The 15,958-nt window shown below is 35.3% G+C and overlaps 1 protein-coding gene across 1 annotated transcript in view; it reads right to left on the bottom strand.

Annotated features, from left to right (window-relative positions):
• LOC121431718 (neurotrypsin-like) overlaps positions 1 to 15,428 on the bottom strand; it is a 30,562-nt gene extending 15,134 nt beyond the window's left edge. The window contains exons 1-5 of the mRNA XM_041629380.1: positions 15,158 to 15,428; positions 11,599 to 11,721; positions 10,889 to 11,048; positions 9,560 to 9,741; positions 2,502 to 2,615 (exon numbers count right to left, since the gene is read on the bottom strand). Of these exons, the coding sequence (XP_041485314.1) occupies positions 2,502 to 2,615; positions 9,560 to 9,741; positions 10,889 to 11,048; positions 11,599 to 11,721; positions 15,158 to 15,401 (823 nt within the window). The 5' untranslated portion in view covers positions 15,402 to 15,428. The remainder of the gene's footprint in view (positions 1 to 2,501; positions 2,616 to 9,559; positions 9,742 to 10,888; positions 11,049 to 11,598; positions 11,722 to 15,157) is intronic.
• Positions 15,429 to 15,958: the final 530 nt, after the last annotated feature.

The raw sequence follows: 15,958 nt of genomic DNA, 5'->3' as shown, positions 1-15,958 counted from the left end.
AGACAGTTTAAATGCTGAAAGAGCTACCATATATATATTGTTGTTTTGTTGATTGATTCAACCCTTTGAACCCTGAATAATTGGGGGGGGTCATGACTAGCTCGTCATGAGCTCTTAAAGAGATGTTTGTGGTCATAGCAGACTGCAGTTATCAGCTGATGCTGCAATAAATATTATCTGAGTATTGCATTTTTCATGGCGAGGTATCAGCATTGGTACTGGTGTGGAAGTGCTTCCTAACTTCATAGCAATATCATTATTCATTTGCTGTATTTTTTTGTGGATAGATAATGGGGCCAGTAGGTTTTTTAAGGCTGAAAACTGCACATGACATTATTTTGTTTTCTAGTCTCATATTTAATAACTTATTCTGTAGAATCTTCTACTAAGACTACAAAGCTGATTGTGCATGTATGTGAGGAATCTAAAGCTTGTTTATTAGTTCATATGCATGTACATGTTACAATGTATATATATTTTATGGCCTACATGTACATGCATTTGCATTTCCTTACTAAGGTTTGTCGCATTTTAGTTGAAAATAAAGGGTTAACCAGTAGCGATGTACATTCCTTGGGAAAGACACTTTCCATTGCTATTTAAAAGTTTCATCAGAAGTATAATTTCAGCAATACAGCTCACCATTTTAATGCATATAATATAGACGAAAAGAATCATGGAATATGAAAACTGTTTACTGGAAGATATGATGCAACAAAGTTTAGCATTTTTTTTTGTAATGTTCAACTACGGAAAAGTCATCCAACTTTATAATCATGCATATAATGCTTCAAATCACAATCATAATCACAATTTTCTTTATTTCATAAATTTCTTCCTCCAATCACATTTCTTAGAATTGTTTTATATGTTATTATGTGGATATGTATAAAGCCAGACTACTTAAATACTTTCTGTTGAAAATGCACGGACTACAGGTATACCGTATACATTGCAACAGGCCTGGCCCTGGGGGTATGTTCCACCAAAAAAATCCACTTGAATTCCCAGTTTGTATGGTATACACATGCATCACAGCATTGGTCAAATAATGCTCATAGGATGTACTCAACAGTTTACAGTGAGATTACAACTAGTATATCAAGTTCTATTATGCAATTTGAGTTATAGTTAACTCATGTAAATCATCCACCCATGTAGCATGACCAAAGAGTGTTATATAGATGTATTGAAAGGAACAAGTATTGTATGTTGTGCCTAATACCACGGTGCTCTTAAAGTTTGAATGTGAACGAAAATAATTGAAAGAAAGGATGTTGCTATTTATTATGCATTTTGTCAAATGAATTCAAAGTCAAATACATGTAACTAATACTGAAAAAAGAGACATATCAATATATATTTGTCATGTCAAAGAGATCACTGTTTATTCAGTCTGAGTTTAAATATATGAAGAAATATAGTGAGTGAAAAGTCTGAAGTGATCTCATCAAAACGTTACAAAATATATATCAATGTAAATTTAGATTCTTCAAAAGTAATTTCTTATACGAGAAAAAGGAGTATATCAAATAAAAACTACATAAAAGACATGTATATTTGCTAAAGATATCCGATTTACATTCAATCAAGCTATTGAATCATTTGCATCAAATGTATTATAAATGAATATACGTTGTTTTAATTGTTAACATTAAAATGTGTGTTTATGAGGTTGAACCTGAAGATAATTACATTGTTATCGATAATGCAATGCCAAGTGTCTTTTGGCTTTAATATGTTCGTAGTTCTAATTCCATCCAAAATAGTTACCTTAATTTGTTTATAAATTCCCATGTCTTGCACTATGTACTTTTCAAAATTGAGAACAAAATAAATGTAGTTTGAATCAAATGGAATTAACTTCAACTTTTCAATCTCTGTGTTACTTTTAGACTGAGGTTAAGTTCAATTATAGCACACCTGAATGTACAATCATGAACGCACATGATCACACCAATCAATTTGAAGAAACTCAGTAACTTCCTTTATATATACGTGTGCTAATTCCAGACAGTGTGTTCATATTAACATATTTCATGCTAATTATGCCCATTGTCTGACTTGAAGGCCAAATGCATGACCAGACAGTTCATTGCAAAATAGTTGAGTGAGAAAGAAAAGATGTCCTACATTATTTCTCAATCATTGGGCATTCTGTTTGGATCAAAAGCATTTACCAAATGGATTTTTAGGGATGGATATTTGTACAATTTGTGACAACTTTGTTTCTACCTGAATGGCATTTGACTACAGGAATTCCATATGACAAAGAGGAAAGAGGTAGAAAATATAGTGTTAAAATGCTAACATCACATTATCAATGCAAATGTCATTGTTAACAGCACTGTATGATGTATAATGTTAATGTACAGGTATCAAATGTTTCAATTTTTTTCAAATTTTCAATACCACATATGGAAAAAGTACAATATACATGCTTCATGGGATTCATAAAAATCATAGATATTTTCAGTACATTCTCCAGCTTTCAAACTTACCTTGGAAGCAATTCAGTTCATCAGATCTATCATTACAATCATCCACACCATTACAAACGACCGTCTGACGAACACACTTGAGATTGTTGCATTCAAAGTGATTCGCTGGACAATCTGTTGGAAGCATAAAACAGCAAAAACAATAAAAGATAAGAAAATATTGAATTTTTAACTGATTTTAATTGATCTTGTAGCAAAATGTACAAAATATTTGGTTTTGGTGACCTCTACTTGTGCCCTTGCAACTGGATGATTGCCTTAAAGCGACCTTTTATTGACAAATCATGGGGAAATCAAGGTTTAATTATCTCAAAGGGATTCAAGTCTGCCTTTCACTCGGCTGCCTGAGGGTGTTATGTAATAGACACCAGCATGTCTGGGAGGTCTATAGGAGAGCAATAGTTCATAGACTAACCAACCAGAAGTAAACTGAGTGTTTTCACTTTGAAACATGTACCTTCACACTGGTTATTTATTTTGGGTTAGCAATCAAGAGACCTGCTATGAGTCTAGGAATTGGGATTGTTGGAAAGTGGAACTGCGATGATCCGAAGTATCACGAGTTCGGTCAAATTCGTGCTGTCCGAAACTTTTATCGCATCAGTCCGACGGGCGCTCATGATGGAAGGATTATATTATGCAAGTCAATTGGCCTTTTGCAAATTTCGTGTTGTTTCAATTTTCCCATGATTTGTCAGTTGCTGGGCCCTTTAACAAAGGACAACAATTAAGTTTTGATCCAAGACCATTGCTTTATATAGGGCATATACACATCTAAAGTAGGCTTGGGAGCCAGCGCCGAGTACTCGAGTATACCCGATTCTCAATGCCAGAGTTGGGGATTCGACCCTAATCTCTGGAGACTCGAGTACCAAGCGGCGGCGGTTCTGAGATACATGTAAAGGGGCTCGAGCATGGAGTTAAATAGTATTTATGGGCTCGAGTCTTTGCCGTGCTCTCTCATTCATGGACAAGAATCGGCCCCAGGTCGACTCCCAGCGCCGAATCCAAGCACTGAGACCAGAGTCATGTACTTTGAGCAGACACATTTCTCTGCTTGGAGCTTGCAGTGTAAGGTGATGCATCGTGTGTGTTATGCCCGGGTGTTATGTGTATTTCTGTGTATTTGACCGTACAATGCCAGTAGAGACCACGTGCGTTGTGTTGAGCAACACTTGTGATTGTATCATCAATTAGTGTATTGGGATTGTGTGTGGCTTGTGTGAGAATTTTTTTTTTTACTTTCATTCCGGAACCCCATCAATAATGTTTGCTTGCTAGTCTTAAATGGGAGGCTTGGCTTATTGGAATATTGACAAGAAGTTAATAAAAATTATTACTGTTCTGTCAGTAATGATAGTAGCGATAAAACTATGGATATTTTTCAGTCGTATTTCCTTTAAAGTTAGTCTTTTCAATCCAAACAATCATTTTTTTTAAATGATGTATTTCACCTTTATCCAGTTCGCCAATTTCTTAAGTGACTGAAAACAAAGACTACCGTAGTCTCTTCATTCAGGAACATCAACCCTCCGTGATTTGTTTACATACCGCTAGTATTGCACAATCTTGAGAAGCACGTTTGGAAATCTGACATTCTTGCGGTGGGGGGGGGGTTACAAGATTGCAGCCCTATTCATTCTGTGTTGGGTTTGCAAATTGGCTGCTACATACACGGCCTCTCCCGGGTTCCCACAGAAATTTGAAAACAGAATTCCATGACTTTTCCATGACTAAATTGCTGCTTTCCATGACTTGTTTTCTGGCACAGTTTCCAAAATCAGACACATCATGATGACCTCCCCTCACAGCCATCCATTCAACCCACTGCCTTACTCATGACATGTACATCTACATATCATTGGTATATGGTCTGTTTCTGTCCAGGGTACAGTACCATTTTTGTTTCAGTCTTGAACACAAACTCATGTAATTTCTTGAACTGACAGATTTCCATGAACTATTTCCAAATTTTCAGAGCATAGCATGCAGATCTTGTCACAAAAGTGAACTATACAATAGATGTAAATGTCAAATTTTCCAGGCATATTGAAATTAGGATCCTGAATTCACCTTTACTACAAAACTTCCACATAAAAGTCATGGAATTCTGTTTTCAAATTTCTGGGGGACCCTGAATTATATGAAGATGAAACACTTTACATATGTCACACATGAGCAAATTATTACAAAAGAGTGACATTTAAGTTTTACAATAAGGTGACATGAAAAAAAGGCTAACAAAGACATCCTCATCCTAAAATTCTCAACATAGTGCTGCATTTCACTCTACATTACAAAAAATGAGGCCATTTGTGATACAACTTGAGGACACCAGCTAAATTAATAAGTGTATTTCTCTATATGCTCCAAAATTAAATGAGGATATCTTGAAAATTGGACATTTGATGCCTATTTTGGTATTTCATTAAACTTCATTTTCAAGTAACTTTTCCAGAGAGGACACATTATTTGACGCTAAAATAGCAATTGAAACATCTTGTGTAACTAAGAGATTCAGAACCTTTTGAATGTATTGTGTTCTGATAGCCATGCTGGTAGTGCTTGATCAGTTGTGACTTGATATGTCAACTAATTGCCATGAATGTTGAGTAAAATTGTACAAAACTTGAAATTTAAATGGCCAGGAGTATTTTGAGTGAGGAATGTGGATTGTGGCTGTGTTATACATGTATTCACAAAAACCTTTTTTATTATACAACCTTGTTAGCCCTAACACTATTAAACCGCAGGGAACAAATCATTTAGCAGTAGTACTGGAAACTACATGTAAGTAACACTGCAATCATAGTGAAAGCTCTGGAGGCAAGGGACGCCACACCCTTTCAGCTTTCCACTGGAAACTATATCCCAGAAGTTTTGTAGAATTTGGGATGTCACAAAACTGGGAAAAATTGAAATTGTGAACACCAATTATAATAGCAAGGTATGATATTTAAGTATGAGAGAACTTTGCGAGACACAACAAAACGGAAAGCTGCCATAGCTATGAGGTAAATGCAATTCCATGACTTTTCACACATTTTCAAAATTCCCTGACTTTCCAGGACCACAAATTTTTCCAGGATTTTCCATGACTGTTAGAACCTTGCCTCTCACTGTATTGAGAAATTAGGTCAGGGCAAATTTAATTGCAAAGAGAGGCGTTAGACGGCATTTATGATGGATGATGCATTTCGGAAATTGCCAGTTTTGGTATTTGTCATGAATCTATGTCAATACGAATTCAATGACCTTCATGACTTAAACTTTTAAGAATATTTAAAAGGTCTTTTTTTAATGCATCATTTAAATAATTTCAGTCAAATATATATGAATGATATTTGTTCAACTTCATAACATTTGCAGGCTTGCAGGTATACTGTATGATAAAATTTATTGTCTCAGAATTGTACAGAAGTAGAACTTTGTTATTTTCTTACATTGTATTTGGACACAAATGCAGATTTTTCTCGATTAATTTGACAACTTGATGGGCTAAAATGCTATACAGTAAACACACAAAACTCACGTCATCCAAGTATCACACATTCAAACTTGGATTAAATCAAATCAGATATCGGTCAAGCAGAGAAGTCACTCTATCATCACAACACTAAAAATTATAAACAATCGCTTCGAAGAAACAATTGCCAGGGTCAAACCACGGTCAAACATGTGCTTGCAAATTGCAATGTGTCCTGTGTGAGTAGTTATGTTTACAGTGAGTTGATCTTGTGATGATGGGGCAACCAAGTAGCCAGGATTTCATTTTGGAGGGGGCGGTAAATGCACGCGAAGCATGCCAACACTTACAGAGCGCGCTCCCTAGGGGGTGGGTGTTTCCCCCTCCCTCACGAAGCACAAATCTTCTGGTGTTTCATAAATTGAAATGAAAAAGAGCCGTCTCTCTTGTCTCTAGTATCTATATCAGCTCCAATTCAGTTGACTATATTGTGATTTTGAACCTTGTTTTCAAAAGTGATTGTGAACGCACAAAAAAAGAATACAATAGAGGAAATTAAAATGATAATAACCCCGCGAGAAGCGCAAAGCTAAAGCGTTTTATCATTTTTTTTGCCATGAAAAGGGTCCCGAGAAAAGGGTATTCTCAAAAATATATTAAATACTTCCCTTGGAAAGATCAGATATGATTACAAACAGTTTAGCGACAGTGGATATCTTTAACTCGCAAAACAGAGAATTGTAGATGCCGGGAGGAAGATATTCCTCCCCGCGCAGAGCAATGAAACTCTGAAATTTCAAAGGGCGGACGTTTCATCAAATGCAGATATCTCTAATACCACATCGGCTCTCATTCAATTGATTTTCTAAGATTATTAAACTTCATTACAAGGAAAATAATCCACAAAAAGTTGAAACTTCTGTGATTTATTGAAATTACATAAAAAAGGATGCCTAATTTCTTTGACTTATCATGAAGCGCTTCATTTTGAATTATAAGAACTTTAGGGAGATTCAAAATTTCAAACTGAGGGTGCAAAACAGGACAGGAGATGAATGTGCAGGGAAATAACATGAAATATTGTACTTTTTTATTTAATACGACACAAATTTTATACCTTCCTCTTTTCACATCAGGAACTTGTTTGCCACAAAATTATGGTTGTTTAGTAATGAGCTGAAAAGCAGGAAAAGTTTACTTTATGGAGGTGACGGCAGAAATTGATATAAAGATTTTACCCGCACGCAGCCGACCCGACCAGAAGTTGCGCGATCAATTTAAAAAAAAATTCTTATACTGTACATTTGAACTTTAACTGGCAAGAAACACATATAACAGAGGTGGAAAAACAGGGTCAGAGAAAGGGTGGGGGAAACGATCGAGAACTTCAATATTGTCATTTAACCGCACGCAGCACTTAAGCGAAATTCATATATAAATTTAGAGCAAGAGTGGAGGAGTTTGTCTTTTGAGAAAAAAAAAACACAAAGCTACCTTTCTTCCCTTTCCTCCCTCCCTTTTCCTTTTCTCCTCTCTTTTTCCCCTTCTTTTTTTCTTTTTGGGGACGTTTTTTTGGGGGGGCGACCGCCCTCACCGCCCCCTGGCTATGCGCCTGTGATGGGGAGAGAATGTCTGCAGTGAGTTGGATATGTGATAACTGGGAGAGAATGGAAGGACCAGGGAGTTGGGAGAAGAACCGAAGCGAGTGCACACTGAGATAGGGGTATGTCTATACGGTAGGGGAATAATTGAGGCATTGTCTCAAAGCTCATTATCGGCACTGGGAGTCGACTCTCTTTGGAACCGACGCCTGGGGCAAGAATCAGAGTCGACTCTCGCCAAGACTAGAACCGCACAAGCCTAGTCTAAAGGGGCAAATCATTTAGGGACGATATACGGAAATTAAACCCTAAAAGGACTGGGCTATTTGAGATGTATTGAGAACTGGGTGGGCCATGATGGCCCCTCCCCCCCTTCTGATCTCAGCCGCGATTCACATGATGGCATCGAAATAAATATATATTAATTATATTATATTTCATTTGTTATAATATACAATTCCCTTATTCATCTTTAACATTGTTGTCAAGTTGCTATTATTTGTAATGATATTAACCCTTCGATATTTTATAGTTTTAGACATATATTTATAACTGATTGCCAATTGTTTCACTCGATTTTGTATAATGCCATAATCATTTTATTGTTCAGCGTTTTATCAATGAATAAATCATACAATTAGTAGTTTTAAAATTAGTAACTGTTCCCTTTGATAACTTAATATATTTTAGTTTGATTCATATTATCATTTAAGTAACAATATTTGTTTATTAATGTTACTAAGTATTGTTAGCTTTGATTTAGATTTTGACTTTATTTTCATGTATGATTTGATGATTTATGTTGTTCTTTATGTTTTTATCAGGTCATTGATGAAAAAGTTTTATGCTGTACCTGAATAAATATGTTCTAATAAATAAATAAAGAAATATCACCTTTGTTGCAAAAGCCAAATTTTTCCTTATGTATTTCTTTGTTTTTTTTATGGAAACAATTACAAACTATTTAACTAAATTAAACCCTAAATTAATTATCAATAAGAATGAAAGCTAATCAACCTTTTATGAATTTCATCTCCCATAGCCTTTGTACATGTATAAAAAATTAGCCATTTTCGGCATGACATTGTCTCATAAAAAGTCATGTGGCGTCACAGCACTTTACCCATACATCTCAAATTTGGTCTCAAAAGTTGCGTGAGACTTCAAAGAAAAAAGTCATAAAATTTTGCACCCCTATCTTTTTGCGATTCAGAAATATTGCATGAAGCATTGAGGGGAGGGGGGGGGCCTGATGGCATGCCCCCCCCCCCCACTTTATGGTTAAAAGACTTAATTTTTTTGATAGCCAAATTGATATTTCAGACCATTTCAAGCTTGAATGGAACTAGATGATCAAACATCATTCACCCAAGAAGACACTAAAGATTTGGTCTGTGGTTTCAATTCAAAACCACTCCTCTGTGCGGTTTGTATTCCCAACAAAAGTCAGTGCAAGGGCAAATTGGTTTTACCACCTAAACTGACAAATTGAGTTATTAGGACAGTTCATCTATTTACTTTACATGTATATCCTCACATAAAATTGAAACAGGGCTTAAAGTAGGTATTTTTGGGTATATTTGATCAGCTTCCTATAAAGAGTCTGTGAACAAAAAATTAGCATTTAGGGGCATTATTTAGTCACTTAGAGCAAACTTTGATTTTATGCATAAATTAGCAAAATTAATTGGCAATGAGATTTTTTGCAAAATTTGATCTTACAGTTTTGTACATTATGCCACGGATAACGTGTGTGTCAATTTATGTCGCGATTTCGCAATTGATGGCTGAGGTCATAAGGGGGCTGTATCAGCCCCCCCCCCAGTCTTCTTAGGCGTCGAAATAGCCAAGTCTATTTAGGGTTAAGAGTCAAGTGACTGAACAACTACATCAAGACACCTCCACACCTGTTAAAAAGTAGGGTTACATATATTTGTCTGAAAGTTTGTATCCCTATACAAAAATCAAACTTCAAATAGAACATATCAGACCTTGATCTGGTTTGCAGAGTACACCTGCAGCCTCTCCAACCACACAGTTATGTAAGTTCCATCCAGCATGGGTGCAGTCTGCTAAGGATTGTTCAGTTCCAGTACATTGTACATCATCCAACAAGATTTCTGTCAGGCTTCCATGACCAAATTCACCTACAATATAGACATCTGATGCACCTCTGATTTAAGGGGGGGGAGGGTGATTGACATAAATGAAAACAGATAATGATGTTAGGAATAATCTACTGTACCTAGCAGGCAAGACCGGCAGGTTTAATTCCTAGAATGCACTGATTGCTGCTGACAAAGTCGTAGCTTGAGCCAGGATAATAATAGTTGTATTCGGCATCCTGTGGCAAAAAGTGCTATACACATTAAACCGAACTCTCATTATCACCATCCTCATTTTTTCATCAACTGCTGGGGATTTGAGTATCCCCAGTATTTGCTTATTCATATACTAAAATGTATATGATTTTCAATCTCATACATGTATTAATCATATTAAGTAACTCCGGGGGGGGGGGGGGATATACATCATGGCTCAGGCCAAATTTGACTATAACATTCCCATAAAAGCAATAAGAAAACGAAGAAGAGCACCTACAATCCCAATATCATCCAATATAAACTGGAATAGAAAGAAGACATTTTGGGTGAGGCAAAAAATTAGCACCTAGAATTTTGTTTAACTTATTTTCCCTGAACTCAATCTTAAACATCTTTCATCTTACTTTGTGGAAGTCATCCTTTCTACCACCTTCTATATTATAAGTTATGGCAAACAGAATTTATTACACATACATGTACATGTACAGTGGTGCAAAACAGTTAGTAATCCCCAACAGTAAATGCACTCCTTCATGCTGAGATTTGAATAAAGACAACAGCAATACAATATCCGCCAATCCCAGAAAAACAAACTTCATTGAATGTAATATTGTATCACCTGACTTCACAATTGAATATCCAAACATGGCAGGATGTGAACACTTCAAATATGTTCATTTTCTGGTTAAGTTCATTAAATTATTAGCACCACTCTACAGATTTTTGTAACAAATAGGTCAGTCTCGCTACTTATTGTAAACATGCAAGCTGAGGGGCCCATTACAAAAAGAATTGCAATTAGAAATAAGTCAAAATATCAATTGCAAGTCCCAAGTGCACACTTTTGATTGGTTGAAAATCAATAATGATTGATTTTGAGAGTTGTGATTGATTGCATCTCTTCTCGCAAACAACCCCTGGACTTTGATTCTTGGAAGACTTTCAAAGATCTGAGGATTAAATGGCCATTTTCCTGAGAATAATATGAGTGAATACCTGCTGTATCCTAACTGCCGACAAACGACATGTCCATCATTCAGATCCCACTCATCGTCGCATACCAATCCCCACTCGCCACGGTACTTTACTTCAACGCGACCTTCATTAGGCGCAGTCCCGTTGACGATACGGACTTCAAATGCTTCCGCTGATGTACCTAAAGTAATTATCCAAAGATAAAAAAGGATAATTAAGGGGCTTGGAATAAAGCAATACGGGATACTTGGAATAAAATCTGATTTGGGATTTTCTTTTTTATTTGACATAACATTAAATCTTATTAGATGATTAGCTGGTGCTCGACTGGTAGATGTAATACATGAAGAGTTTTGAAACTTTTGAAATCCATAATCATCAAAGCATCAACCGATCACTGCATTCTTATAAAGTTAAACACTGAAGTATAATCTATTTGAGGAAGTCTATTTCTAAAAAATTCTTCAACACTCCAACAAATGATACTGCTTTGAAATACATTTTGAAGGGCTTAATTCAAGTTATTTGATTGGAATTTATATATTCTTTCGCTCCAGCGTTCTTGTCATGTTTGCGATTTCACTCTGATGAGTGCATGTCCAAAAGTTTCAGTGTGTCCCTTTTAAGGCTATTTTACAGTTTTGCGGTATGAAACACTTAATCAATTTGAATTATGGTACAGAAAGATTTGTGATCAAATGTAGAAATATGGAATAAAGTATCCTACATACCACAATTTGATTCATCAGTAAAGTCACCACAATCGTTATCTCCATCACATAACCAATCATTAGGGATACATCGACCAGATGGACATGGGTGATACTGGATTCCATTCACATTAGTACAATCAGCTGTAAAACAAAGAAATCTTTTTTAGTCTCAAGAGAGCCTACCACAACTTTGGTAACTTTGTCATTATTGTAATAGCCATGTTAATGAATCTTAATGTTCCCTTAGCCAAATTGTGTCCCACGGGGTTAAAAATTGGCGATTTAGGCAGCCATCTTGGATTTATTTTCATATTTTTGATTCATTGATTGATTGATTGTATTTGTCAAGAATATCACAAGAGATTACAATGAAATTGAAGATAACCTTGACAGGATAGCCCATGAAAGCTGAAAGGCTTATTTCCAATGGGGTCCTATAGTTAGTACAAAACATTAACATATTGTAACAAAACTGGAATATGGTAAAAAAATAATAAAATACATACATACATATCCATCAGTCAAATAATATGCAAACATCTGAAGCAAACAACAATATGTGAAACAAGATTATATTTTAACATACCCTAATGTATACATTATCTACAATAGTAGAAACCAGTAATGGTAATATTGCTCTCGAGTAGACAAAAGGAAAATTCTAAATAAATGTGCTTTTTAATATAGTTTAGATAGTAGAAATCGATTGCAATTGTTTTCTGGACAGTCCGAATTATAAAAAAAAAAAAAACGAGAATTTATGCCAAAATTTTCATGTTTTTGGTCTAGAATTTGCATTTGCATTGATATTTATCTGTTTTATTATAAACAACAACTAATGCATAACACCAGCATTTGACATGAAAGAGGATATATTAATTAGAATATTGATGTGCTTCATGACAGCATTAATGTATTTATATGCTTAGACCAGGGATATGCAATCCCTGACAAAGGGCAAATACTTTCTATGGTATTACATGATATTACAAAGTGACACCAAAAAGCAACCTCTGCATCTTAGTCACACTAATGATACTGCTACAAGTGCGATCGCTGGCATTCCTTTCAAGAGAGTACAATGGCTTGAATCGGTATTGTATCACCTTTGTTGGTGTGACGTACACGCAGAAAGCATGTATTGTGCAAAGCGTTGGAAAAGTATATATTACTGAGATGGTATCGGAAGGCAAAAGGCATTTTTACCAATTAAAACAACTTTTATGTGAATGGAACCTCTTGGAAAACTTAGAGGAGGCATTGCTCTGCATGTTGCATGCAATAAAGTTTGGGAACCTCAAAGCATAGTCCCGCAAGGGCCTGTCAAAGGTACCCCACCCTTATCTATAGCTTGACTATTAAAATATTGTGCTTTTTGGAGCCCCCAATGTGGCATACATGTAATTGAGGCAAAAGGCGTTTCTGCTTTGCAGTAAGGCCACATTTATTGTTTTATAACCATTTGGAGACAAAAAAGTAGGATTTTTCTATCAGCTACATACAAACACATGCTGGCAAACTAAAGCCTACCCCCTTCAGGGCCTGCTAAATTCACCCCCACCTTTTGTCGTATTTTGCCTATTTCTTGGAAAATTTTTAAATCTAGCTATTATTATTATTATATCGTTGCCGTTCATCCAAATCACACATACGACAGCGTAAACCTTTTTTCAGAGAAAATCAACTTCAAAGTTTTCACACTTCCCCAGCCTTACAACATATTCACTGTGAGAAAAATACATGGTTGGAAAGACCAAGACAATTGCTAGACATTGGTATCTTTATTTTCACATAAAACCAAGGATCAGATAAAATCGCAAGAGAACTATTTGTACATGCTTGTAATTTTGGTTTGAGCAGTTTAGATTTCCCCTGTACAAAAATGCCAAGAGGATACAACGAACCTGACGGCGATTTCAATGCACGCGGTCAGGCAAAATGTTGTATCGCTTTTTCATGTGCAAAGTCTATGCAGTGTTGATAAAACGATTTGGCTGACTGCTACTTTTAATTTGCTTATTAAGTGCGCACAGCTATTGTTTGCTTTGCTACAGTACGTTTCCAATGGCATTTTCGCATTTTTACAAACAATTTGTATGAAAATTGTAAAGAAATTGTCATGGAAATCCCCTCATATCTCAGAAACTAAAACAAATTGCTGCCAGGAATTATGAATTGAATAGGACTTATACTTTCATTTTCTGCAAGCACCTCAAAATGAATATTTTGACCAAAATTGACTGATATGATAGTTTGGATGAATGCCAATGATATGACAGTCTAATATGACTTTATTATATTATAATATGTATTTGCTACAGTATACGTTTCCAATGGGATTTTGCATTTTATCAACAATTTGTATGGCATAGTAGTGGAAATCCCCTAATATCTCAGACACTGAAATAAATTGCTGCCTAGGAATTTAGTTATGAACTCTTATTTTCTGCAAAAATTTCATAATCGAGGTTTTGACCAAAATTGACTGATACCACAGCTCGCATGAATGCTGATGATATGACAGTATATTATGGCTGTACTCGAGCATGTATTAGCCTATCCTAGCCATTGGGCTGGGTGGTATCATTTTTCTTAGTACCATTCAGACAAAAGAAAACCCCACAATATTGTTACTGCTGGAAAAATGCTATATGACATATCTCAGGAATCAATTTGTCATCAGTTTCCCATGGGAATCTGTAGACAATGGAAACTAACCTATACTCAACTCCACAAAAAAGTTCTTACATGTACTTATTTTTGAAAACAAATTATTTCAATTTCATACTAAACTGGAAGCGGAGTAATATACCAGCAAATATGGACATAAGGAGAACCAGGATGTAAAGGAACAATGAAATCTTATGAAATCAGATTTTACCAGGGCTGTTCTATCAACACTCAATACACATAATAGAATCTTGCACATTTGCAACACAATTTCCTTCTCTAATAGACAATAAAAAAAACCTTTCACCCAGAAACTCTTTGTCCCATAGAATTAAAAAAAAAATATGCTGTTTGGTCATGTAACAAGGAATGGCATGTCTTTGTGTCATGACATGAATAATAATAATAGCTTTCAGATGGAAAACCACTACAGCCAAAAAAAAAAGTTTGAACAAAAAAATGTTTCCCTTTATACATGTAGCTAAAAAGAGTAATAATCGAGGGTTCAAATGCCTCTGGGCAACAGGAAAGGATTTCTCTTTTGTAACCCTGACCCACATACAGCCCCATACTGTCTCATCTTGCTCTTTGTCTGTTTACGTTGTATGAATATGTTTTTATTTTCAAAACAATGACAATTGGGACAAACAAAGTTGTCCATTAACTTAATATAGCTCCTATATTAACAGCAATTTTTTTTAATGGATGGATTCAGATTCAAATTCAGATATTTTTATTTTCCATGATTCAATCTAATATATTATGGAAAATCAATTTGTTTGTACAAAACAATTTGGAATGTCATATACACACAAATATTAAATGGTTTCCAAGAATTACATATGTACATGTATGTATTACCAAATACTTTTTATTATCTGAACAATACGTTATTAATGCAACATACTTGTCTGAGAAATCCTCTCATAATGCGTAACACCCTGACGACTGAAAAGTCTTCCGTTTTGCGACCTGCTAACGTCAAATAAATTACATGTTCGTTCGGCAGCAATGTAATCAAAGGAACGACATATGAAGGTCATGGCGGAAACGCAGAATCTGGCGCATTCCTCGGCTGTTTTCTCCATGTAGATGACAGAGGGCTCCCTATTTGGAAGGAATTTGCCGGCCATTTCCGTGAAGTCATCCATTGGATCAGCTAAAAATTAAAAGAAAAAGAGTAATGATACCAAGTGCCATTAAGTTCTGTTCTACTTTTTCAATGATAACAGTATTCTACTTTCATACATGCACATGTATTCAGGGACAACGTATTAATATTACACATAAAATTGATTACCCCGGTATAATCAAACATATCAAATATCAATTGATATTGAGAACCATCCTTAATTCAGGGGTACATGAAAGATTTAGCACCTGAGTGGGGCGACCACACAAGAAACTTTGCGTTTTTAGAATGAATAGTTGAAAATTTTGAATTAAACTTAAAGAAGATGTTGTTTCTGTCTTGAAAAATGGGGGGGGGGTGATTGTATATGTTAATAAGATAAGAAAATAAATCATAAAAGATGGGTCTACTGTATGCATGTCTGTTGTATTTAACTATGTTTTGAATATTCTATTAATATTGTTGTAATATAAATGGCATTTCTTCCTTTTCTGGGCAAAAGTCATTGGACTACAATTATCAATAGCATTCACAAAGAAAAATAAGTGCTTTAACTTTTCAACGATGTAAAACCAG

Source organism: Lytechinus variegatus, chromosome 18, assembly GCF_018143015.1.
Source record: "Lytechinus variegatus isolate NC3 chromosome 18, Lvar_3.0, whole genome shotgun sequence".
Lineage (NCBI taxonomy): Eukaryota > Metazoa > Echinodermata > Echinoidea > Temnopleuroida > Toxopneustidae > Lytechinus > Lytechinus variegatus.
This window is presented reverse-complemented; position numbering and strand designations above follow the sequence as displayed.